Here is a 24824-nt window from a genome sequence, read left to right as displayed (position 1 = left end):
TCTATTTGATAAAATTGTGAAACCAATACTTCTGTATGGGTGTGAAGTTTGGGGTTTTGGAAATAATTCAATAATCGAGAGGGTTCATATTAAATTTTGTAAAATATTACTTGGAGTAAAAAAGTCTACTTCTGATTTTATGATCTATGGTGAATTGGGAAGATATCCATCAGATATTTCAATCAAGTTACGAATGATAAATTATTGGTTCAAGTTGGTAACTGGAAAACATGACAAATTGCCTTATATTTTGTATAACTTAGCAACTGTCAAATATGGTACAAATATTTTATGGTTAAAACAAGTCAAATCAATTTTAGACACGTGTGGCTTGTCATATGTATGGGACAATATCTATTTTGTAATTAAAACATGGCTAACAAGCCTACAGGAATCACCAAAAGCATTAAATTATCGTTTATTTAAAGATACTTTGGAGTTTGAGAAATATTTAAATATTTTGGATGACAGGCAGATACCTTATTTCTTAAATTTCGAACTTTGAACATGAAATTTCCAATAGAAACTGGAAGATGGCAAAACATAGAAAGAGAAAACAGAACATGTGTATTGTGTAATTCAGATGCCATAATCATTGGTGATGAATACCATTACATTTTTAATTGTTCAGCTTTTGATAACTGTAGAAAACAATGTATTGATTTTACTATACAAATAAACCAAACACATTGAAGTTTTATGACTTAATGAATTCTAAAAAATGTACAGAACTGAACGAACTATGTAAACTTATTAAGGAGATCAATAACAAATTGAACTTTTCTGGGTGAAGAATTGTGAATGCCTCCATCTACTTTCGTACATTATTTATTTATGTAATTGTATTGAAATATGTATAATTATCTCTATACCTTTGTAATTTGGTTTGTGAGAATAAAGATATATAGATTAAATGTTTTCGTAATTAAGACAATTGAGTGTTAATCTTTGATTGCTTGTGCTTAATTTAATCGCAACTTGTATAGACTCCGGATGATTTAGAGCTTGACATATTGTATGTACCTGTCTATTGCCGAAGACTGAATGTTGCCCTCCAGATGTCGTTGTGTTGTTTTTGTCGTTGTACTGCTGTCTCGTTGACGTAAACCATATATTACCTTAAATCCATATCAAAAGACAAGCACCAAATCACTTAAATTAAATTCCTGCAGGTGGAATCATTTTACTCAATAAAATCTCTATATTCAATTGGGAATAAAATTTACAATAAAAAAAAAATATATATTTATATAAGATGTTTTTTTGCAAGTATCTTTTGTTAATGTCGTTGCATATTGTCCACATAGAAAATTGCTGTCAGAATTTAAAAAAATTGTAATTGTAAACCATTATATGATAAAGCTTTTAATACATTTTCATTTTGCTCATGACTTGATATACACATGATATCATTAAAACATGCACGTAACAGTTTAACCCACTCTCTAACATATGTAGCGGTGTAACAGCGATACAACGTTACAAACAGAAAAAAATTAAGTTTAGTAAATGTAGGAATAATTTTTGAATGTACTTTTTTTTAATCGCAAGCTTTAAACAAATAGTTTTCAAGCATATTATTTTCATATTCATAATTTCGTAACAAAGTAACTCCAAACTTCAATCCAGTGAATCGTTGCTTTTTTTCTAGTACATATTTGGAGAGTTAAACGTAAAAATTATCTCTATTTATGCTTATTTTTTCTTATGAGTTAATGCGTTAACCATTTTGTTTTTTTCTTTACAGAGCTTAAATTGAATTGACACTTCACGATGACGGTTGCTGTGCATTGTGACGTTGCGTCGTACACTTAGTAACGTTAGAGGTCTATATATCGTCGTCGCCTATTCAGCTGTGTTGTGTATAGATTGAGAAGGCTTTCAAGATGATGAAATTATTATTGAAGACTATAATTGCTGCGGAAACTAAAATTCCATCACCGCCAGCGGAGGAACCCAGTCCATCACTGGTCAGCATTTCTAAATCTGATGTGATAAAACCCCAAGGTAAATTATTTATTCAAATAGAAACTCATTATTGGTTGCCCTAAGTTATATATTTGATTTATCTTTAAACAAAATTGTTGATGGTAGCAAATCCCATCTACTTTTGAAGAAAAAAGTCTCCTTTTAATCATACAGTGGTGCCTCAACTCTTAAGAGACTACTTAATATTAATAGTAATAATCTTTTATTCAAAAGCAATACAGCTTATAGAATTTACATATATAGAATATAATAGCATCAGTGATTAGTTACATATGTGTTTTACAATTACAAGCAAGTTTGAATCATCGGCGAAGAATAACAACAAATAATATAAATAATGAAATATGAGCATTATATTATGAATAACGAATCTTATCAGCTAAATAAAGGTACTTACCTAGATTGTTAAGCTCTTAAATTATTAACAGACAATAATTGTATAAATTTATAACAAGATGGTTTTTTTTCCAATAAAATGGTTTTACAAATTTTTTCTATTTACTAAGATATAATGGTATTCATCTACAATCAGATGTTTACCACACAATCTGTTTTCTCTTTCAATATTATAAAATCTACCGGTTTCAATGTTAAGGCAGTGTGCAGACAATCTATATCTACAAATATATGGCTTATACACATATTAACCAGTTTTTATACGGTCCTACGACCGCAAAACATTTTTGCGGTCGTATATTGGTATGACGTTGGCGTCGTCGTCATCGTCGTCGTCGTCCGGCGTCGTCGTTGTCGTCGTCGTCGTCGTCGTCCGAAGACACATTGGTTTTCGCACTCTAACTTTATTTTAAGTGAATGGATCTCTTTGAAATTTTACCATAAGGTTCAATACCACAAAAGGAAGGTGGGGATTGATTTTGGGGGTTATGGTACCAACAGTTTTGGAATTAGGGGTCAAAAAGGGGCCAACAATAAGCATTTTCTAGTTTCCAGACAATAACTGTGGAACGGTGTATGGATCTCTCTGAAATTATACTACAAGTTTCCATACCACAAAGGGATGGTTAGGATTTGCTTTGGGGGGTTATGGCTCAAACCGTTTAGGAATTAGGGGTAAAAAGGGGGAAAAACAAGGTTGTCCTGGTTAATGGACAAATACTTTAGTACATTTTGTACAAAACATAATTTAAAGCAGTGTAAGGGAGATAAATCAAATACATCATTGAAATTATCTCCCTTACACTGCTTTTAAATTATGTATAAAGTAATGGTTAATGAACAATTAAGATAATTTAAAACAGTGTAAGGGAGGTAATCCAAATACAACGTTTTGGTTACTTCCCTTACACTGCTTTTAAATTATGTTTAAAGAAATGCATATTTATAAAGGAAGGCCAGTAAAAATATCTGCAAATGTTGCATCTTTTTTTTTTTACAAAAAAATCCATATGAAAGATTTGACACTATATTTTAAATTCTATTATAAAATAGATTAAGTTAGCACTATGGTAAATTTAAATGGGTAATTATGGTTGCAAACTCCATTGGAAATTTGAATTGAGATTATGACCATATCTTGAGGGAAAGAATTTTTTGGGGGAAAAAAAGGGGCCGGGGGGGGGGGGAGGGGTAAAAAGAAATTGTGGGGTCTTTTTTTCTCATTTCAGATTTCAGAAATTAAAAAGAATTATTCTTCAAATATTATTTTTTTTTCAAATTTCAAATATTGAAAAATTTCAAGAAGTAATCTTTAATTGCACAGTATGACGCATTAGATTTGTAAAATCTTTGACCACATTTATTTATGTGTTATGCCGAATCTAACCTTGTATTTATACTTTTAATTTTGGGTCCAGTTTTCAAATTGGTCTACATTAAGGTCCAAAGGGTCCAAAATTAAACTTTGTTTGATTTTAACAAAAGTTGAATATATGGGGTTCTTTGATATGCTGAATCTAAACATGTATTTAGATTTTTGATTTTTGGCCCAGTTTTCAAGTTGGTCCAAATTGGGGTCCAAAATTAAACTTTGTTTGATTTCAACAAAAATTGAATATATGGGGTTCTTTGATATGCTGAATCTAACCATGTATTTAGATTTTTTATTTGTGGACCCCGCTATCAAATTGGTTCATATTGAGGTCAAAAGGGTCCAAAATTAAACTTCGTTTGATTTCATCAAAAATTGAATTATTGGGGTTCTTTGATATGCCAAATCTAACCGTGTATTTAGATTTTTAATTTTGGGTCCTGTTTTTTTAAATTGGTCTACATTAAGGTCCTAAGGGTCCAAAATTATACTTAGTTTGATTCTAACAAAAATTGAATTCTTAGGGTTCTTTGATATGCTGAATCTAAACATGTGTTTAGATTTTTTATTATGGACCCAGTTTTCAAGTTTGTCCAAGTTGGGGTCCAAAATTAAACTTTGTTTGATTTCAACAAAAATTGAATATATGGGGTTCTTTGATATGCTGAATCTAAACATGTATTTAGATTTTTGATTTTTGGCCCAGTTTTCAAGTTGGTCCAAATTGGGTTCCAAAATTAAACTTTGTTTGATTTCAACAAAAATTGAATATATGGTTTTTTTTTATATGCTGAATCTAACCATGTATTTAGATTTTTTATTTGTGGGCCCGCTATCAAATTGGTTCATATTGAGGTCAAAAGGGTCCAAAATTAAACTTTGTTTGATTTCATCAAAAATTGAATTATTGGGGTTCTTTGATATGCCAAATCTAACCGTGTATTTATATTTTTAATTTTGGGTCCCGTTTTTTAAATTGGTCTACATTAAGGTCCAAAAGGGTCCAAAATTAAACTTAGTTTGATTTTAACAAAAATTGAATTCTTGGGGTTCTTTGATATGCTGAATCTAAACATGTGTTTAGATTTTTGATTATGGGCCCAGTTTTCAAGTTGGTCAAAGTTGGGGTCCAAAATTAAACTTTTTTTGATTTCAACAAAAATTGAATATATGGGGTTCTTTGATATGTTGAATCTAACCATGTATTTAGATTTTTTATTTGTGGGCCCCGCTATCAAATTGGTTCATATTGAGGTCAAAAGGGTCCAAAATTAAACTTCGTTTGATTTCATCAAAAATTGAATTATTGGGGTTCTTTGATATGCCAAATCTAACCGTGTATTTAGATTTTTAATTTTGGGTCCTGTTTTTTAAATTGGTCTACACTAAGGTCCAAAGGGTCCAAAATTAAACTTAGTTTGATTTTAACAAAAATTGAATTCTTGGGGTTCTTTGATATGCTGAATCTAAACATGTGTTTAGATTTTTGATTATGGGCCCAGTTTTCAAGTTTGTCCAAGTTGGGGTCCAAAATTAAACTTTGTTTGATTTCATCAAAAATTGAACATATGGGGTTCTTTGATATGCTGAATCTAACCATGTATTTTGATTTTGGACATTGGACCATAATAGGTAAATTAAAAAAATTCAAGTTCTTAGACCACATTCTTTCTGTGTCAGAAACCTATGCTGTGTCAAATATTTAATCACAATCCAAATTCAGAGCTGTATCAAGCTTGAATGTTGTGTCCATACTTGCCCCAACTGTTCAGGGTTCGACCTCTGCGGTCGTATCAAGCTGCGCCCAGCGAAGCATTTTATTGTATATATAATGTTAAGTATTTGGATCGTGTATTATACCTATAAAATTGACATTTTGGTGACTCGTTGAAAAAAGCATTCATCTCACTCACAAAACTAATTTGCGTTCTATTAACAATTTCTTGCAAAAACAAATCAATATTAATAACATTTTAGTGTAGCCATACATCTTGACAACCATAACGAGATATAATGTTTCTTATTTCACATGCTCAATTTCGTTTTTCACCGAGGTTTGTAAAAATGACCTTTCTAACATTTCTTGATAGCAATGTATAGTTATCCGTGTTTAAAAATTTACACCAATATTAAGGGATTCTGCAATATCTCTTTATATACAAAGGGTATCTACCTAACTCACTATAGACATGTAATTAACAGTAGATGTTTTAACTTTTAGTATGCGTTTTAAAAAGCTTTGGTGAACTTTCTCAATATTTTCGGCTTTATGATGTCCCCAGACTTCACAACTATAATTCAATATACTAGATACATGTATGTTAAAAAGAGAGATAACATTGTTTCATGGTTAAAACAATCGTCATATAGTTTACTATATAAACTAAATAATGCTTTTCTACCCTGGTAATTGCTAACATTTTTTGTGTATGTACAAAGTTACCATTGTATTTAAAAAGTATGCCAAAATATGTAAATTCATCACATAATTCAATATCAACACCACTTAAATACCATTTTCAGTCGCTTAAACTTGGCCTCTATTCCTATATACAATCATTTTGGTTTTGGACAAGTTAATATTCAAATCATATACTCTCTAGGATATATGTGTACACTATATATCAGCTTTTGTAAACCATCAATAGTTTTACTAAATAAAACAGTATCATCTACATACATAAGTAAATATAAATTGAGCATCTTTAACAAATAAGACTGACAATCTTGACGTATAAGCTCAGTTTCAATGTCATTAATATACAAAGAATATAAAAAGGAGATAAAGATTCTCCTTGCATCAATCCAACATTACTTTGGGAGAAATTTCCCTCCAATATAAAACAACATTTAATTTTTGCATCCATAGATTTAATAACAGTTAATAGGTTTCCACTTATACCACACCTGATTAATCTTAACCACAGTTTGAAATGGGATACACTATCAAAAGCTTTTTTTATAGTCTATGAAACAGCAATAGTTTTACAATCTTTTTCCACTACGTAAAGACTTAGAAATTAAAAGGAATGCACTAGTTATATTTCATAATTTCAAACATGCAAACTGCTACAAAATGCAAGGTCAGAGGTTGCAATCCTGACTATATCTGTACAAAAAGTGTTTATTTACATTTGTCTATTTTCAATGATATTTGATCATTTGATGGACGAAAATTACCCACTATGGTATGCATCAGAGAGGTGCAAAAGTTTACCGTATGGTTAAAACGGATGACAAATCTGATATCTTAGATGAGTTTGGTAGCATGATATGCAAAACGTTTTTTAAAAAATATACATATATCTGTTTTAACCATCTTAGGGAATTCTTCAGGACTTCTTTCCTTTATCAATTTTGCCACCAATATATATTTAACTTTTAATTTTAGAAACAATTTCAAACTTCCGGCTATCTACATTTTCAGCAGGAAGGGATGTTTTATAAGAATTAAAATCCTGTAGTTTTTTTTTTCTCTGGCGATCGGAGCTTGCGCTGAAATTTTATATTTTCTCGGACTTTCCGAAACGGTTATCCTTACTATCAACTTTAGTCGTAAGATTGTTTTATGAAACTGATCACTGATACTCTAAGTACTGTCGGAGCTTTAACACAACTGCAAACATAATCTCACTATAAATGGTGTACATTCGGAGCATTAACACAACTACAAACATAATCTCACTATACATGGTGTACATTCGGAGCATTAACACAACTACAAACATAATCTCACTATACATGGTGTACATTCGGAGCATTAACACAACTAGAAACATAATCTCACTATACATGGTGTACATTCTGAGCATTAACACAACTACAAACATAATCTCACTATACATGGTGTACATTCGGAGCATTAACACAACTACAAACATAATCTCACTATAAATGGTGTACATTCGGAGCATTAACACAACTACAAACATAATCTCACTATACATGGTGTACATTCGGAGCATTAACACAACTAGAAACACAATCTCACTATACATGGTGTACATATTTTGCATGTGATCAAATAACACTATTCTATTCATTTTCTAGTAAACAGAACAGCTATGGGTGAATATATAGTGAATCCTGGTGAAAAACCACTGACTTCTTTAGGTATGATAATCATTCATTTTATATTGGTCGACTTTTTGCAATATTTTTTTTCTTTCTTGAAAAGACAAACATAAAAGTGTGTGTCATCTGGAATACCGGTAATGTTTTGATATCGGTTGTGACATTGTCAATACGGTGCAGAAGATGGGGATATAGACAATGAATACATGAGATGACGAACATTTTGTTGTAGTTTCTACAGTATGCCGTTTCATGACAAGCAAGATATTTATTCGAATTATTAAGCTTATATGGAATGGCTATTTATTTTATATAGAGCGATACGACTTTATGTGTGTGTGTTTGATTAAGATTAACATAAACTCTAATAAATTGGTAAGCCATGACGCAGATATAATATTTTCCGTAACATTTTGTTGAATATGTCTTTTTTCGTCACACATGGACAAATGTGTTGCCTCTACACTGGTTTCAGTTTCTAGTATTCTTGATAAACCTTCTATTTGTTCTTCCAAACTGGTACCGAACTAGTTCGAAATCTAAACTTCTTTAACGTTTGTTTCTTGGAAATTGAAACCAGTTTCCTAAACTTATCAAACCTCCCCTTTTGGTTTGAACAGCTTATCAAATCATTATTAAAACTTTTGATTTGATTAGAATCTGGTAAAGCGAAACCGATTTTAAACCAAATCATTCGAAACCAGAAGCTGTAATCTGAAACGAGTTTGCCTGAGACAAATACGCCCTTTATATATGCTAATGAAGTTACCCTATTTTCAATTTATGTTTTATATATATTGTTTTTTTAACCTTTGGGAAATTGGTGTATTCGAAATAAAGTTGCAACATTTGTACCGAGAGGACAAATGAGATGATTCAATTTAAAATAAAAAAAAGCATGATTAAATGAAATCAAAGGACAACCTAAAAACCATAAGTCGAAGAAAAATAGACAACTCCAATCTAATTAAAATTCATATCTATATTAACTGGCGTGCTATGAGGATAACGAAATCAGAGAACTATATTTTGATTAGATTGAGACAACCCCATTGTAAAAAAAAACCCACAAACAATCAAATTACAAACAACAGTAAAAAAACACTATTTGAAAACATTAAAATTAAGCACCGCGAATCCTATCAATAACCGGGGGGTGAACTCATGTACTCAAGCCTGAGGGTAAGCAGTTCCACTTGTGGTACCCGTCGTGCTGCTCATGGCAAATACAATACCTTTCAAAAGTCGAATTTTGTTATGTCACAATTGAGGAAAAGTGGACGGGATTGCGGCAACGCACAAATCAGAAATAACTTTGATATCACAAATGATCTTACATATTTTTGCACACTGGAAATAATAGAAAGTCATGTCTAGCTTCATATTTCTTCTCTTTATATCATAAAATTTCGGTGAGCTTTTAAGTTACAGGAAATCTTATTTTTCCACTAAAGATCACCACAAATAAAATTTAACATTTATATATTAAATTTTGAGCAAAATTAAATGATCCAAAAATAAAACGAAATTCGATACATTTGTTTATATCTTGACATTCACGCAGACAAAAGAAAACATATTTAACAAATCTAGATTAAAATCCTATCGAATTCACAAAAGAAAAGTTTACATTTTTCATGGTGCATTTGTTTCCTTTGTAAATGAGAAATGATCTAATTTTTAGTTTGACGTTTCATTTTTTGGTATATTGTGGAATAACTAACAACTAAGGTAACATATACACATTTCTTTTCATTTTAATTCTATAAAGAGCATTTTCGAAAAGTTCATACTTTTAGTAATAACATATATGGATGATACAGTTTCCCTATCTTATGATTACTTCATGCCTTCCCTAGGGAGAGATAAAATATGAGCACTTAATTTTTAACATTTATTCCAAGTGTTTAAGATTACGATATATTATCCGTTGCGTCAACTCCTATTTTCTATATAAAAAAGTGGATCTCAGTTTTACTTTTTTGTTTTTATCAAAATTAATGACAAGTTCAACAATCTTTCAGAATTATTTTAGCCATCTATAACTCCATATAAAACTTGTTTCGATAGCTCAGTTGTGACATAACATATTTGCGTCTATTTACCTTTTGTAATTCTGCGTTTTTAAAATTTCATGGAAATTCTGCTGATATCTTATGAAAAATGACATAAAGATTAGTTGAAAAGACCCAAACAGTATTTGGTTACCACTCACAAATAAAATGTGCATTCAAATTTCAGGAATAACTCTATTCAAAGGCGAATTCATTCGCTTAACGGTTTTGATTAATGATTTAGAGGACGAACTTATATCAATTATACCTTGTTTATAAGAACGCGACATCAATATATGCATTTCATTATTTCTTTTTAATTCTGTGTTGATGTTCTCAAAATGTAGATATTTGCACATTAGTCCGAGATTACTCTGACGTCCAACGGCTGTTTTGCCAGACAAGCTGGGGCTCGTCCCACATATCAAAAAGTGGATATTTGCCCGTCCAAAATGCATGCGCCGCTTTGTTGCTTCTGGAGCCGACTGACGGCCTTGGATCCATATAAATCGGGCCTCAGTTTGTTCATTTTTCATTTATCTCTTCATTTATGCAAGATTCAACTACCTGCCACCCTTTATTTTCTCATATTTGGACAGTTTTCACATTGACCCATCGATTCCTGCATTTTTACTTTTTGTAAAATGGACGGGCAAATATCCACTTTTTGATATGGGACGAGCTCTGACGTCCCACGGCCACTGCTTGTCTGGCAAAACAGCCGTTGGACGACAGAGTAATCTCGGACTATTCAGTTGCACGTAAGCAAAATAATTTTGCATACATTGTTGATTACCGTTCAATTTAAATCAATTTAATTCACATTCAAATTTTTAAAATATTGTGAATTTATACGTACAAATTTGTTTATTATGAAAGGAACTTAAGTACTATGAAACTAAACAATATGATAATTCGAATGTATAAAGGAGCTGTTTATTCCTATTATTGATTTTGCATACATTTTTATCTGCAGGTAATCCTGGTCCTGGACCAGCAAATTATAACCCATGTCCTAATTTAACGAAGGAGTCTGCTCCCCAGTATTCTATTGTTGGTAAACAGAAAGTAAAGGAACATGGTAAGGATCATTCAGTAACGTACGAATTAAGGTTTACGTCAATAAAAAAAAAGCTCATCAAAGATACCAGAGTTAGAATTTTGTACGTCAGATGCGAGTTTTTTTCTTCAAAGACTCATGAATCAGTGACACTCGAATAAAAAAAAGTTAAAAGACCAATTCTAATATGACGTTCTTCTTTTGCTTTGGATACAATTCGAATAAAACGTTTTTTTTTTTGTTAAACTGTTGATTTTCTATAACGTTTTTGGTTCATCAAATCAAAATGGGTGCCTTTCGAGCGTGTATTATAGGACCGCTTCGAACTTGTGTTCAAAAGTTCAAAATTTACAATTAGAATCGAAATAATTCTATCATGCCATGTTCTATGCTCATTTTAACATGAGTAGGCATTATATATAGATTCTTATCAAAGTAAAATACGGATTTTTTGGAGGTAGCTGAGATGATAACGTGGTAAAAAACTTGTAGTGCCCGTTCCTTCATTGCAATTCGTTTAAAAGACGATTTCTTTTTGACGGCGTCAAATACTTTGAGAATGTGTAATCCACGGTTTACCCCACCCATTACCATGATAGCTGTGCGTTAACGCAGATTAAATTTCCGTTTATCTTTTAAAAAAAATATTCAAACAGACACGATTAATATCTTTGTCTGACTTTGATACGGACAATGCCATTTCTGTGAATAATTTTGTTTTCTGCAGGTCGTTGTTTGTTGAAAAGTCTCCATCTGTAATTGAATAGCAATAACAGGAATACTTTTCTAGTTGAAATATACGCTTTGTAACTTTTTCTGACTTAAAAGGAATTCCGCTATGTTATTTATAGGTAGAGGTTTACCAGGTCCATCTGATTACGGCCCCTCTGGTGACTTAATTTGGAAGAAACAATACGTTATTAAGGGAAGAGCAACCTGCTATTTTGACGAAGAAGGTACAGTAAAACCGAAAATGCATCCAACGCTTACATATGATTAACCCAATTACATATGATTAACCCAATTACATGTGGTTAACCCAATTACATATGATTTACACATGTATATTTACATATGATACACACACTTGCATATGATCCATACACTTACATATGATTTATACACTTACAAATGCATTACACACTTACATGTGTATTAATCATTTACATATGACTTACACATTTACATACAATTTACCCACTTTAATAATATTGGCTCATTTACATATGATTTACACTTTACAGTCGATTTACTCATTTAGCCAAATATTGAAATAGTTTCTTATTGTTAATTAGATTCATCTTTCCTCACAATATTGTCATCGTTACATCTATCATAATTCTAATAATTGTCTTTTCAAAGGTATACTCATATTCCCATCACACGCATGCACACTTGACATTCACTTACTTTAAAACCAAAATGCTCCATTTTTTTCAGAATGTAATTCCTAGTCAGTGATTTAACTCATTAGTCTTGGTGCATTTTTGTTTGCTTTTGAGCTCTACAATTCTCATTTCCAACACTTTTATCATTTTATGTCATCATCATCGCAGCTTCTAAATATTGTACCGTAATTGGACCCGCCAAATATAACGTCAGACATAAGCAGTTTGGATTGGAAGGACTAAAATACAGTATGGCCCACAAACAACCCGGAGATATCATAACTGGACCACCAAACAATATTGTCCAACCATCTGACACACATGGTATGTAAGTCTGCGCTGTTTTTGTTAATTTTTTTTCGGGAATGTAGTTAGTCATAAACAGTAGGTAGTAATCAGCACCATAGTATTGATAGTTTTCATAAACAGTCTACGTTCTAAAGCTATGTTTTGTGAACTTGTCCTTGTATGAAAAACCCCTGATTCATTTAGAGAGCACAGTGGAAAACGATTTTTTTCTTAGTAAATATCAAGATTTCACGAACAATTTTATTTCGTAGCCGTTCTTTTAAGACGTTTATAAAATAAATTTTCTTGTAGGGTACATAATTGAAACAGCCCTATAGTTTACAAGGAATTTGTATGTGAAAAGTAAAAAAAAACATACAAAAAACCAACTCCAGGTAAAATTCAAAACGGAAAGTCCTTTATCAAATGGCAAAATCAAAAGCTCAAACACACCAAATGAATGCTCCTTAATTGCAGGTCATCAGTTTACCATAGAAGGAACCAGTCGAAACACATGGTCAAACTTGATTTTTCAAAACTATTTATTAGATTACCATTACAACTTATAAATGATAATATTAAACCACTGCTACTTTTAAGAAAATATCATGGGTTTTATAAATTTGGTGCAGTTAAAAAGTGTAATAGATCTTTGTACAGTGGAATGTCATTTATGTTGAAGGATTTAATTTTTACCGACATTATAATCTATCTATTGATCTGTTTTTTTCTGAGATTTCATCATAAGTTTGCGCCAATGACGCAAACATTGATATATCTTAAGTTGTGCGAGTTGCTTTCACAGACATATGACAACAATGTCTCCCTCCCCCCCCCCCCCCTCCCAAAAAAAAAATAGACAAACAAAAATTTAGAGGGGTACAATTATACCGTAAAATAACAAATAAAAGTTCTTTTGTTTATGTACTGTTTACGGAAATGTTTTAAAATACTCTGAAATTTAGAAATCTTTTATTTGTGTAATTGCTTTCTTAATTTTTAGTGTAAACGGTAGTTGATGTATGAAATATAAATATTATATTAAAAAGAAATTACTTAAACATATTGAAAGTCGTCTAGAAGTTTTCGTATTTATGAAAATCGGTTACTAACTTTTGAAAATTCTGAGTCTGATAATATTTCATTAGTTCAATAATGTTCTGCACTTTTCTGTTTCCCCGTTGCTGGTCTGTATCTTGCACAAGCTTTTCGGTGATGGTTTGAATCATTGTGTACTTTAAAAGGTTATGCTACACCTGGCCCAAATTACAGACCAAATTCCCACTATTGGACGCGTGGACAAAAGAAATCAATGGGCGCTGCCGAAAAGAAAAAAATCCGCGATGGTCCAGGTAACACAACCTATTTCATATCTTTTATAAAATGAAATAAACTTTTAATTGTTTAATCAAACGATCTATTGATAGCACAAAAATTATTTCATTCTTCAATCATCGTCATTCTCACAATCATTGATTTAATATGACGAAATGTTTATGTTCAATATCAAGACAAACATTATAATGTAATTTGTATTGACAAATTTAAAATTCACTCTTGATTTCACAAACATAGATTCTATATTTATTCCATGCAGTTTCGTCAGTTGAAACTCTTGTAACTAAGGTATACATCATGTGTTATCTCTATCATTTGAAAAAAATTTGAAGGACCGGCAGATTACAGCGTCTCTGCCACTTTAAGTGGACCATCATATTCGTTTGGCATTAAACTACCACCAGCTCCAAATATCCAGCGAAGTAAGTTCATTTATTTGTTACTTTGTAATGATCTTACACATCGAAATACAGGAATATGCACGAAGATCTGTATTTTGTCCAAAAGAAAATATCCATTTGTAACTGAATCACTAAAATGTCCATGCTTTCATATGTTTCTTAAATGTTTAACTGTAAATCGTCTCTGGTCATATTTGCACGACGCTTCACACATTTGTTACATGTCGACTCTTTCTTGTAATCATCACTTTTCATACTATGTTTATTTATCATTGGTTTATTATTATACCCTTGGTATTCTGTTTTAAGTTAGTTTTGATATTCATTTAAATCTTCTGTTCTTTTATTTAGGTTTTCTATTAATCTTAACTTATGCATCTTCTGTTTAAGTAGAAGTTTTTACATACTATTATTTAAAGGAAGTAAATCTTAAATCATATGCATTTGTAATTAACAGTTTCGTCATTACTTTTTAAGCATTCATGTGAAACAGAATTAAAACTAGAGTGACTTAGAAACTTAGAAAATATTTATAAAAGTGATTGACACAAACATCCTCTTTTTAAACAGTTATCTTCCTTTACCTATGTCTACCTCCTTAAAGGATGGTTTACATTATGCAAAACCCAATTAAAAGCTATCAACTGTTAGTGATAGGTATTATACTGTTCTTTTATCTATCTTATCAATCCTCTTTTTAACTTTCATTATTTGATTAATGGTCTACATTATGCCAGAACTATTAAGGATTAACTGTTATTTTTTGTGCCTTGTATTTAACTTTCTATGGATTTTAACAGCTGTCAATAAATTTAGTCCTGGTCCTAACAGATATGAACTTGGAACGACAATAGGAACAGCCACTTCAAAAAGCATATCCGGTCGTTATATTGAATCCAAATGTGCAGGTAGATGACAACAAAATCAAACGATATAATTTGTATAAAGAGGATCTGGATACTTTCCGCCTTTGATATTCAATTTTCAATATTCTATCAAATGCTAATGAACGATCTTTTATTATATTAGTTTGTTCCTGTATTATTTTCAATTTTGTCTTATATTGCGCAAACAAATTTATCTGAATTTAAAACATGCTATGTTAATGAACAGTGGTGATTTTAACACTCTTGTAAACGCAGTACACTTGTATACCTTCCTAATTCTCACATCTCAATGTTGAATTTTCAGCTTCCGCCAAAGAAACACCAGCCCCATCAACATATTACCCGACCATACCAGCTCGCTATCATAAACGTACAACGTTAGCTTATAAATGGTTTGAAGTTGAAGGTAAGAAAAACTGTTATTCAGGTATTAATTCATTTATATTTTTTTTATATTTTAGTACGCAAATTAAGCATAGCCAGTGAACCTTTACCTGGACAATACTTCATGAATTCCGTTATGGATTTTCGAACCAGTACATCAAGGACAGCGTCGGTGTTGGACCGCTACACCTCGTATTCCTCGATGCAACCTAATCATGAGCTCTTGAGTCCAAGATTTTTTGCTGGTACACCTGCTCCAAATCAATATCATTTGAAATCCTCGATTGGATTGCAGCCTGGAACATCCATGAAGGGAAACAGAAGACGCAATTTTGACAGAGCGAAGGCGGATTGCTCATTTTTGCTACCAGAACTAATTGATGGATTTCCGTCACCAAACTCGTACAATACAAATAAATCGACCCTTGGTTTAGGCTCCGGTGTAAGTTTTAAGGGTAAAAGAGGTGGACCATTTCAGACAAATAAGGGTCAAATGTACATCCCTGCACAGTACAACGAGAGAGATAAAATGTCTGAAACGTACGACACAACATCATACGTTGGAAAATCTTCAGGTGTATCGTTCAAAGGTAATCGACGGCGAAGAATTGTCATGGGAGCAAAAAATGCAAATGCTGGTTTTCTTTTACCGAATCTGATAGAAGCCAGTCCGGGTCCAGGGAGCTACAATATTAAATCAACTATTGGAATGAATAATGGTGTATCATTCAAAGGACGGAAAACTGGTCCATTTCAGTCAAACAGAGGAGCAACATATATCAACCCTGAAGTAAATGAAAAAGAAATGCGTCCTGGTCATTATACGCTTGCTTCATCTATAGGAAACTCACCTGGTGTCTCTTTCAAAGGTAACAGGCAGAGGACATTTGAAAATGCAAAGGCATCAAATGCTTTATTTCTTTTGCCTAATTCAGTGAATGACACTCCTGCACCTGGATTTTATTCAATGAAAAGTTCAATTGGCAGCGAGCAAAGTGTATCAATGAAAGGTAAGAAGAGTGGACCTTTTCAAAGTAATAAGGGACCAAAGTATATTCCCGTTGAAATGAACGAACGAGATAGCAATCCTGCACCGAATGAATATGACGTAAGCCCGCGACGTTCTTCACGAAATAGCAGCGTATCGATGAAAGGAGATAGGCGACGGACTATCGACGACGGAAGAGAGACAAATTCTTTATTTCTAGTCGATAAAATGTCAAACGAGAATCCAGGTCCAGGCTCATATGATTCTAAATCTATTTTTTCCGACGATAGTGGAACAAAAATGAAAGGAAGGCGTCTGGGTCCATTTCAAACTACTAGTGGTCACATGCATATTAGACCGGAAGTCGATAATAAAACAAAAAGGCCATCTCCTGCTTCATACAATATTGTTAAACCAACTGGGAAAGATGCACCGTCAGCATCTTTTAAAGGAAGCCGACCGAAATCATTGTTTGGGGGTAATATGACTGTTTTGTTGTGTGGTCTTGTTTGAGGTGTGAGTTTGAGTGAAATTTAGTCACATGCATTCAAATGGGAAAAAAACATAGCCTTACCAAACACGACTTATCTGGTGATACTCAAGTTCTTTATTAAACTGCACAGTGTTACTCGGTATTTATATAAGCACTCTTTTAAGCCGGAATTTTTATCAGCACGAAATTATTTTTCAAAGTTTCAAATTATATACTTTTTAGGAATTTATTGAAATATTTTTTATATAGTTTTATACACTAATAATATGTCCTTTCTGTTTTGTTTTTACATCGCGATGACCTTGAGGTCATTCCGATGTATTGCTATCGCCTAGATTTCCATTATGTAAATTAGTTTTGGGTTTGTAACCGATCTATAAACTTGATAAATATGCGCACATAAACGAGTGCAAAATAACATTCCTTATCGTTTGATATAAATACATCTTTTCAATGAATACTGATAAAAATATTTTTGTTTACAACATAAATTAATAATATGAAAATGATTTGTAGCTAGATATATATATATATTTAAGTAAAAAATCATTGATAATATCAATGCACACGTACCGAAAAATTGCGTTAAAGCATGCGGAAGAATATCTCAAAGAACGTTTTGCGACAATACCTGCAAGGACCGGTAACTCTGTAATTGTTTTTTGCGGGAAAATATGAATGCCTACTCGTATCCAATCTTAGAAAAATCGAATTTTTACAGAAAAGTGTCCACCATGCACTTGCATTGCACTATTATTAGAATAGTAGAATAGAATAATATACAAATGGATGCAAATCATATATATATGTAACTGTTATTTTAATATAATATACAAGAACAAATCAGTGTATACTGATTTGTATCACTACAATATAATAGTTATTACGGTGAAGTTGAATTTCCTGTCATTTATTCATCATCCACGCACGAACTTGTCTCAGAAAAAAATATATCTCTGTGCATTAACCTCAGTTTCAGGTTGCAGTCTTGTAATTGACTGCTCCATAGGCTTACATGCAAAACAGCTGATCTTTGAAAATAAAAAAATAAAAAATGCTACATAGAAAAAAATGTTCATGCTCATATCATGTATGTACTAATGTGAAATTGTGATTTAATCGAAAAAAAAGTGGGTCATGCCACGAAGAATAAAAAGTTACGTAACCCTGAAGTCAAAACAATTTTTTTCTACTTTCTGTTTGCTGTTTTTACTCGGCCGCACCACTTCCAGTAAACATGATATCCTTCCACTTTCTTGGATTGGTATCCCCAAAAAGATGCAAGATTTTTTTTAAATCTATATATATGTTTCAATTCTGCATAAACTTTTAATCAAACAGAAAAAATTGAGGCCAGAAAAAAATTCAGAAAAAAATGGACTATTTTATTTACCTCCATGTTTTGATGGAGTTGTAATACAAGACTGGTACCTTCAGGTAAACAGATATGTTGTTTTTTCTGAGACAAGTGCTTTTGACCATCCTCAAGAACTTGTGGTCATCCGATGTTCAGTACTTCAGTACTTTGATTTATATTTATTTACCAAGTAAATATTCGACAAGAAAAAGAGATTTTGTTTTCAATTGGTCAGGTGAAAAACATTTGTTACAAAAATACAGTCAGTAGGACAATTAAGTTATGCTGAACTAGACGAATCCGTTTGTAAATATATAATTCATTAAAATCATGTAAGTATTGGATCAAATATGAAAGGATATATAATAACATTAACGAAACCAATTTTACTTTACCAAATTCGCATTTTTACAGTTAATGTTTCTTCGGTAATGATCGGGGCCCAAATATTTAAAAATAAAAATAAAACGTTGAAGAGCTGATAAAACACAAAAATATCAAAATATCGTTAGAAATTAAAGAAATAATTATACAAATTGTTCTACAATATATCAGTGTTGTCAAAAAACAGACGACCGTCCAAATGTAACCCACAGAAATGTTTCTAAAATAACTTTTCAATTGAAATAAAATTCATAAATACTTGTGCAATATATTTTGGTTTGCTTTGCATGTTAAATGTTTATATTCTGAAGATACATTAAACTTCGAATTCGCATATTTTACAGAGCCATTCCGTCCTGGTCCAGGTGATTACACGTTGACTACGGCAAATATGAAAAAAGACCCTGCATATTCAGTAAGACAACACACACACCCGTCATATCCAGAGTCTCTCAACTATGTACCCAAAGGTAGCTTTATTTTATTCAATTAGTATAAGCTATATTGTTTTAGACTTCCCTCTTTTTTAGTTTTATTTTTTATTTTGTTTTTCTTTCTATTTCTTTCGAGAGCGAATAATTAGTTTTTAAGTAAAACTATCCCTACTGATAATCACTGTATGGTGTTATCAATATATGTTTCATGACATGTTTTGAGTCCGCTCTCAACAGAAGCTTGATAATAACGGGTGCGCATTTGTGTGAAATTTTTCATACAGCTGTTATCTATTGAACTTCATCTGCTTATTAAAAAAATGGTAACTGTAAATTCAATAGTTCTAGATTATAATGTATTTAAAACAATGATTGAGTCAATTTTAAACATAACTAAGTAACAATAGTATCTAAGTCTTTAGCTGTAAACTTAAAGTAACAACATTATCTCCGACCAAACGATAGGACTACCGTTTTTATATGTACAGAAAATCTACAAAAACAACATAAAAAGCAACCACTCTTAATTACAATAGAAAATGTTGAAAAATATAATGATAAATGATAATTAACATTATCTGTGGAAAACGGAAGTGTCTACGTACCCTCCCATACCCTCAAATATAAGAACAAGACATTGTTTTCGCCTTCCCAGGTCCTTTATTTTTCAGTCACTATTTGAAAACAAAAGTAGGAAAAATTAAAAACCAATTGTTCAGAGAACAATTGAAGGTCTTTCCACCCGAAACGATATATTTTGATGTGAAAAAATATTAAAACTCGGTTAGAAATGTAATTTTCAGCGCCAAATGATAGCTTATTATACGCTGAATTTAAAAATATATGGTTTCTATACATTTTTGTTTGAAATAAGGGAGATAATTTGTTACTTCCGGTTTGAAAAAGGTCACTTCCGGTATCATTTGATAGTTTACTTGACACTGATTCCAAAAATATATGGTTCTATGTACTTTTACATTAAATATGGACAAGAAATAGCTACTTCCGGTTTACAAAAGGTCATTTCCAGTTGATTTTTTCAAGGTCATATGGCTTGCAACTTGCACAAAGTACCATAGCTTTATCAGGCATACATGAAAAGTTAAAGCAAAGGTCAAAATCTAGAACGTCAAATCAAACTTTGACCTTGACCCTAATTTCAAGGTCATGAAACAAGGGCCTCAAATCAAAACACTCTAGGTCTCTACTATATATTGTTAATGAGTTATATTACCATACAGCTAATATTAGATATAAAAGGGGCGGAAACTCCCATTAAATGTCTCCGTTCCCTTTCAACTCAAATTTACGTGTTACGACATGTCGCAACTAACAATTCTGTAAAAAAATTTGTCGATATCTTATAAGATTTCTGAAAATTAGTGATAACAAGCCAAAAACAAATTTTTAACATGACCTTGACCTTTGACCTTGACCTCATTTTCATTTTTATGGACCAAGGACCTCAAATCAAAAGACCCTAGGCCTCTATCACTTATGGTTTTCCAGTTACAAATACATTTCACATATATCAAATACAAAAGGGGAAATAACTCTCATATGGAGTCTTCGTAAAGCTTCGGTCTAAATAAAACCTAACATCCTGAGGATATAACGAGCAATTTGGAAAAATAAATTTGTCGCTTTCTTTTACGGTGACGGAGGAGATCTCATAACAAGAAAAACAGTGTTTGGGGAGATAACTCTTACAAAGAAAAGTGTTCGGTTAAACAGGGTCAGTTTCAAAAGCGTATAGACTGTATGATATCATATACCAAAAAACTAAGCGACATCTTTTGAAACAAAAATACACCGCAAGAAAAAAATTAGGCGGAAGAAAAAAAAAATAATCAGAAGAAAACCAATAGGTCTTTCCACGGAAAGGTGGAAAGACCTAATAAATAAAAATACTATCAATGATCAGATATAAATTATTCAAATTATTCTATGTCGGAATTTTAAATCATATCGTGGAGCAGGGAAGTATTGATATATTAGCACCCATTTATCAGTTAATTCTCCTCTTCAAAAAACAGTAACTCTCCACAACTACATTCAGCATACTTAGCTATCGGATCAACAATCATTACCTTTTGAAGATGGATTGGTGTAATACCTGGGAGAAAATGGATAGGCGTTTCATTTTTATTTCATCTCTCTAGTTTAATCCCGAAACGGTGAAGAAAGTAAGTTCCTGTTTATATAAAAATGCTTTGTGCGAAAGTTTTATACATATATATATATATATATATCATATCTAATTTTTTACTGTTTAAATCAAGTAAAACTTAACCATATGATCTATGTTGAATATTTAGGTCATTCAGATGTACCTGGTCCTGGAAATTACCAAATTTCACGAGATGTGATTGAAAACGAATCTCCAGCGTATTCAATGAGACAGCAACTGAAATCCGTTGAAAGTGAGTACAGTTCTAGCTTATGAGGGAAAAGGCATTGTCAGCCTGTTGTCGTTTTAGAATTTGTTGGTTTCAAGTAGCATCATCTTATGATCTCTCAAATGTCAAAGAAACTACACAGACAAATATTTCAATTATAAAATTTCAGTTAAAAAATAGGTACGATATTTTGCGAAATATTATATGACTTATATAGTAAATTTAGGATTTACGTTTTAATAATCAAAAGTTAGGAATCAGAATACACAGCTTAATACTTCTTACATAGTGTTGTCAGTTCGATTAAAGATGTTGGAATATTTCGCCGTTTCCGAATCTAATTGTTTGGCATAGTTTCATTGTTCGCAATCTAAGATGAAAAAAACCATGTCAATGGTTGAATTTTGATTGTTTATGACGTTGTTAGCAAATCATAACGTTTTGAGTATGCTATTAAATTTTTTTACCGAAACCAAGGATTCACTATACAAATCCTTGCTGAAACTGCTTCATATTTTAGTTTTGATATATAAATTAGAAGCAACAGTAGTTTATCGATGTTCAAGTATGATAAATGCATATGAAGATACAAATCAAGGTAAAAATCTAAAATTGATAGAATTGCATTAAGGTAGTTATAAAGAGTAGAAACGCACTTCAATGCAGAATTTAAAAAAAAAACAGGTAAAATTATCAATTTTGCATGAAAATGCCATCAATAGCAACATAGCGCGCTGAATAACATTATAACATTTAATTTTTTATGTCATGGAAATATGGAATATTGTTGAAAAATAATGAAAGATTATGATAAAAAGTCTTAGATATTCAACTTCTATTAGGTTTAGAAAATAACCTAGTTATTTAGTGACACAAAGAAAGGGTACCTTGGCTCGTCCTTTTTCCTGTATATGAACAGACGAGGACAACTACAATATAAAACATAGTTTGCCTGTAGTTGTTGTTCGTAGTTTTTTGGGGGGCAATCACTATTCTACATTTTATGTGCAACTAAACATGCTTTAAATAACATGCTTAAGATAATAAGAGGTGATCAGCATCCAAAACATCACAAGGACAAATAAAATTTCAGAAAAATATAAAACATTAAAATTCAACCCTACCAAAAAATGGAGGGAACTCCGGATTGATTCCATACATCTGTTTTACGTTCAATTAAATCTGTTAATTGTCAGTACTTTAAAACAATCATTTTATCTGAAGTTCTTTTAAAAGTGTTCTTTAATGTTTTGATTATCAACTTATATTTTTACAGTTGAAGGATAGAGATGTAACAGTATCCAAGTAGCTATCGATGCCTACCTGCATTCTATGATTAATATGGAAATTCCTTATTAATATCATTCTAACTTGGATAATTTTCTTGACGGACTTAAAAACTGTTGTATCTAAATTCGAATTAATGCATGGATATTTTCTAAACTTACTCAATTTGAATTATTTAGCACGTTGCATCAATGATATTTGCAGGATCCAGGCACTTTTAGCATCCACATCGTTAAACTGTTGTAATGTGAATGCCATATGAATTTTGAATGTTTTTTGTGTTTGATTATTATCATTATTATAAAAATCATTAAGTTATTTGCTTAATCCATTGTGTTAAAAAGAAAAAGCATGTTTGACTTTTTTAAATTCTAATGTCATCTCAGTACCAGAATCTATGACAAACGAGACGACTTTAATTTTGACATTATCAATTTCCCTCACCTTAGTAGCAATATACCAACTTCACCAGCTTATGGGATATACATTTCCCAACTCATTTGATATTCAAGAGCATGCAGCTGCTACTCAGACTTTATAAAACGTCACCAGTGTCTGAGCAGAAAGTTGATGAACCAAGGTTATGTCAAAGAACGTCTCGTCCTTTTTCTAAAAAGTTCATCGGAAGATACCAAGACCTTCACGTGTTATAGTGTTCTTTTATTTGTCTTTGTAAATTATCAACCTCTACTTTTAGTCTATTTTTGGTAAGATCCTTTTGGCGTGGCTTGGTACTTATACATCCCGCCATTGTGTTATTGTGCTATAGTCATTTTTATAGTGATTAAGATTACAACACAATGTTGATTGATGTACCCCTATTTTTGACATTTTTACCTATTTTGTCTGTTTGTTTTGTTTACACATTGTTGTCAATATAATGGAATTTTATGCGAGAGAGGTTTTAATAAGCTAGCTATAAAAATAAGTTTAATCCATCATTTTCTACATAAGGAAATGCCTGTTCCAAGTTAGGAATATGACAGTTGTTTTCCATTCGTTTGATGTGTTTGAGCTTTTAATTTTGCCATATGATAAGGGACTTTTCGTTTTGAATTTTCCTTGGAGTTCGGTATTTTTGTTATTTTACTTTTTTCTATGACTGTTTTATGATTCCATGGGGACAATCATAAACTAGTCGAAGTACGATAAAAAAATCATGACTAAGACTGTAATAGAACAAACAATAAAAAAAGTCATCAAAACACTTAGAAATTTTATAAACAGGAATGCCATCAAAACCAACAGTAAACGCGGAGTTTTCTGGAAGGGTATTTGTTCCTTATTCACTAGTGGCACTGTTTTATTTCTCAGGACAATTAAAAAACTGATGATTAGTCGTATTCGGGGGTGTCAAAAAGGTGGTGAAACTGAGGCTACGATAAAACGAACAAATTCCGTTGTCATCCATTCGTTCAAAAATTTACTTGTAAGAGGCAATGTGTATCAACGAATAACAGATTAGGAACAGTTTATCAATTAGGAGATGTATACTCCATGTGCAGGTGCTGCTGGAATGTTGTTACATAAAATTGGAAACCATGTTTATGAAGCATACATGTTTTTTTTCAACAAAAGCAAAAACTAGTGTATACTTAGGACAACACTACATGTACTTTTATGGCTGTACATATTTACTATTATATTGTGTTAACATGATGTTTTATACAATACTTTTAAGTATGTCTAAGAAAAACATACAGATTTGGTATTATATTGGATTAACATGATGTTTTATACAATACTTGTGAATAAAAATTATGATTTTACACTCAGAAATGACGAATTTTTCAGGAGAAAGGCATTCGAGACTTGTTCTTTTTTCTCGCCATTCATGATACCAGACGAATT

The 24824-nt window shown here is 31.6% G+C and overlaps 1 protein-coding gene across 7 annotated transcripts; it reads left to right on the top strand.

Moving 5' to 3' along the window:
* The first annotated feature begins 1842 nt into the window (after window positions 1–1842).
* LOC127706754 (DNA-directed RNA polymerase II subunit RPB1-like) lies at window positions 1843–24777 on the top strand. Of its 7 annotated transcripts, XM_052211459.1 has the most exons (12): window positions 1843–2007; window positions 7808–7870; window positions 10862–10966; window positions 11797–11901; window positions 12502–12657; window positions 13866–13973; window positions 14292–14381; window positions 15161–15268; window positions 15552–15653; window positions 19198–19323; window positions 21606–21710; window positions 22963–24777. In XM_052211459.1, the coding sequence occupies exons 1-12, from the start codon at window positions 1887–1889 to the stop codon at window positions 22971–22973; spliced, it is 1200 nt and encodes a 399-aa protein (XP_052067419.1). In that variant the 5' UTR covers window positions 1843–1886; the 3' UTR covers window positions 22974–24777. The 7 variants fall into 7 exon arrangements, with proteins under 7 accessions (XP_052067419.1, XP_052067396.1, XP_052067428.1 ...); XM_052211468.1 differs by lacking the exon at window positions 15161–15268 and having other exon boundaries at window positions 1845–2007; XM_052211436.1 differs by lacking the exons at window positions 13866–13973; window positions 14292–14381; window positions 15161–15268; window positions 15552–15653 and adding an exon at window positions 15709–16641 and having other exon boundaries at window positions 1844–2007.
* The last annotated feature ends 47 nt before the right edge of the window (window positions 24778–24824 follow it).

This window comes from Mytilus californianus, unplaced genomic scaffold (genome assembly GCF_021869535.1).
Source record: "Mytilus californianus isolate M0D057914Y unplaced genomic scaffold, xbMytCali1.0.p SCAF_1, whole genome shotgun sequence".
NCBI lineage: Eukaryota > Metazoa > Mollusca > Bivalvia > Mytilida > Mytilidae > Mytilus > Mytilus californianus.
This window is presented reverse-complemented; position numbering and strand designations above follow the sequence as displayed.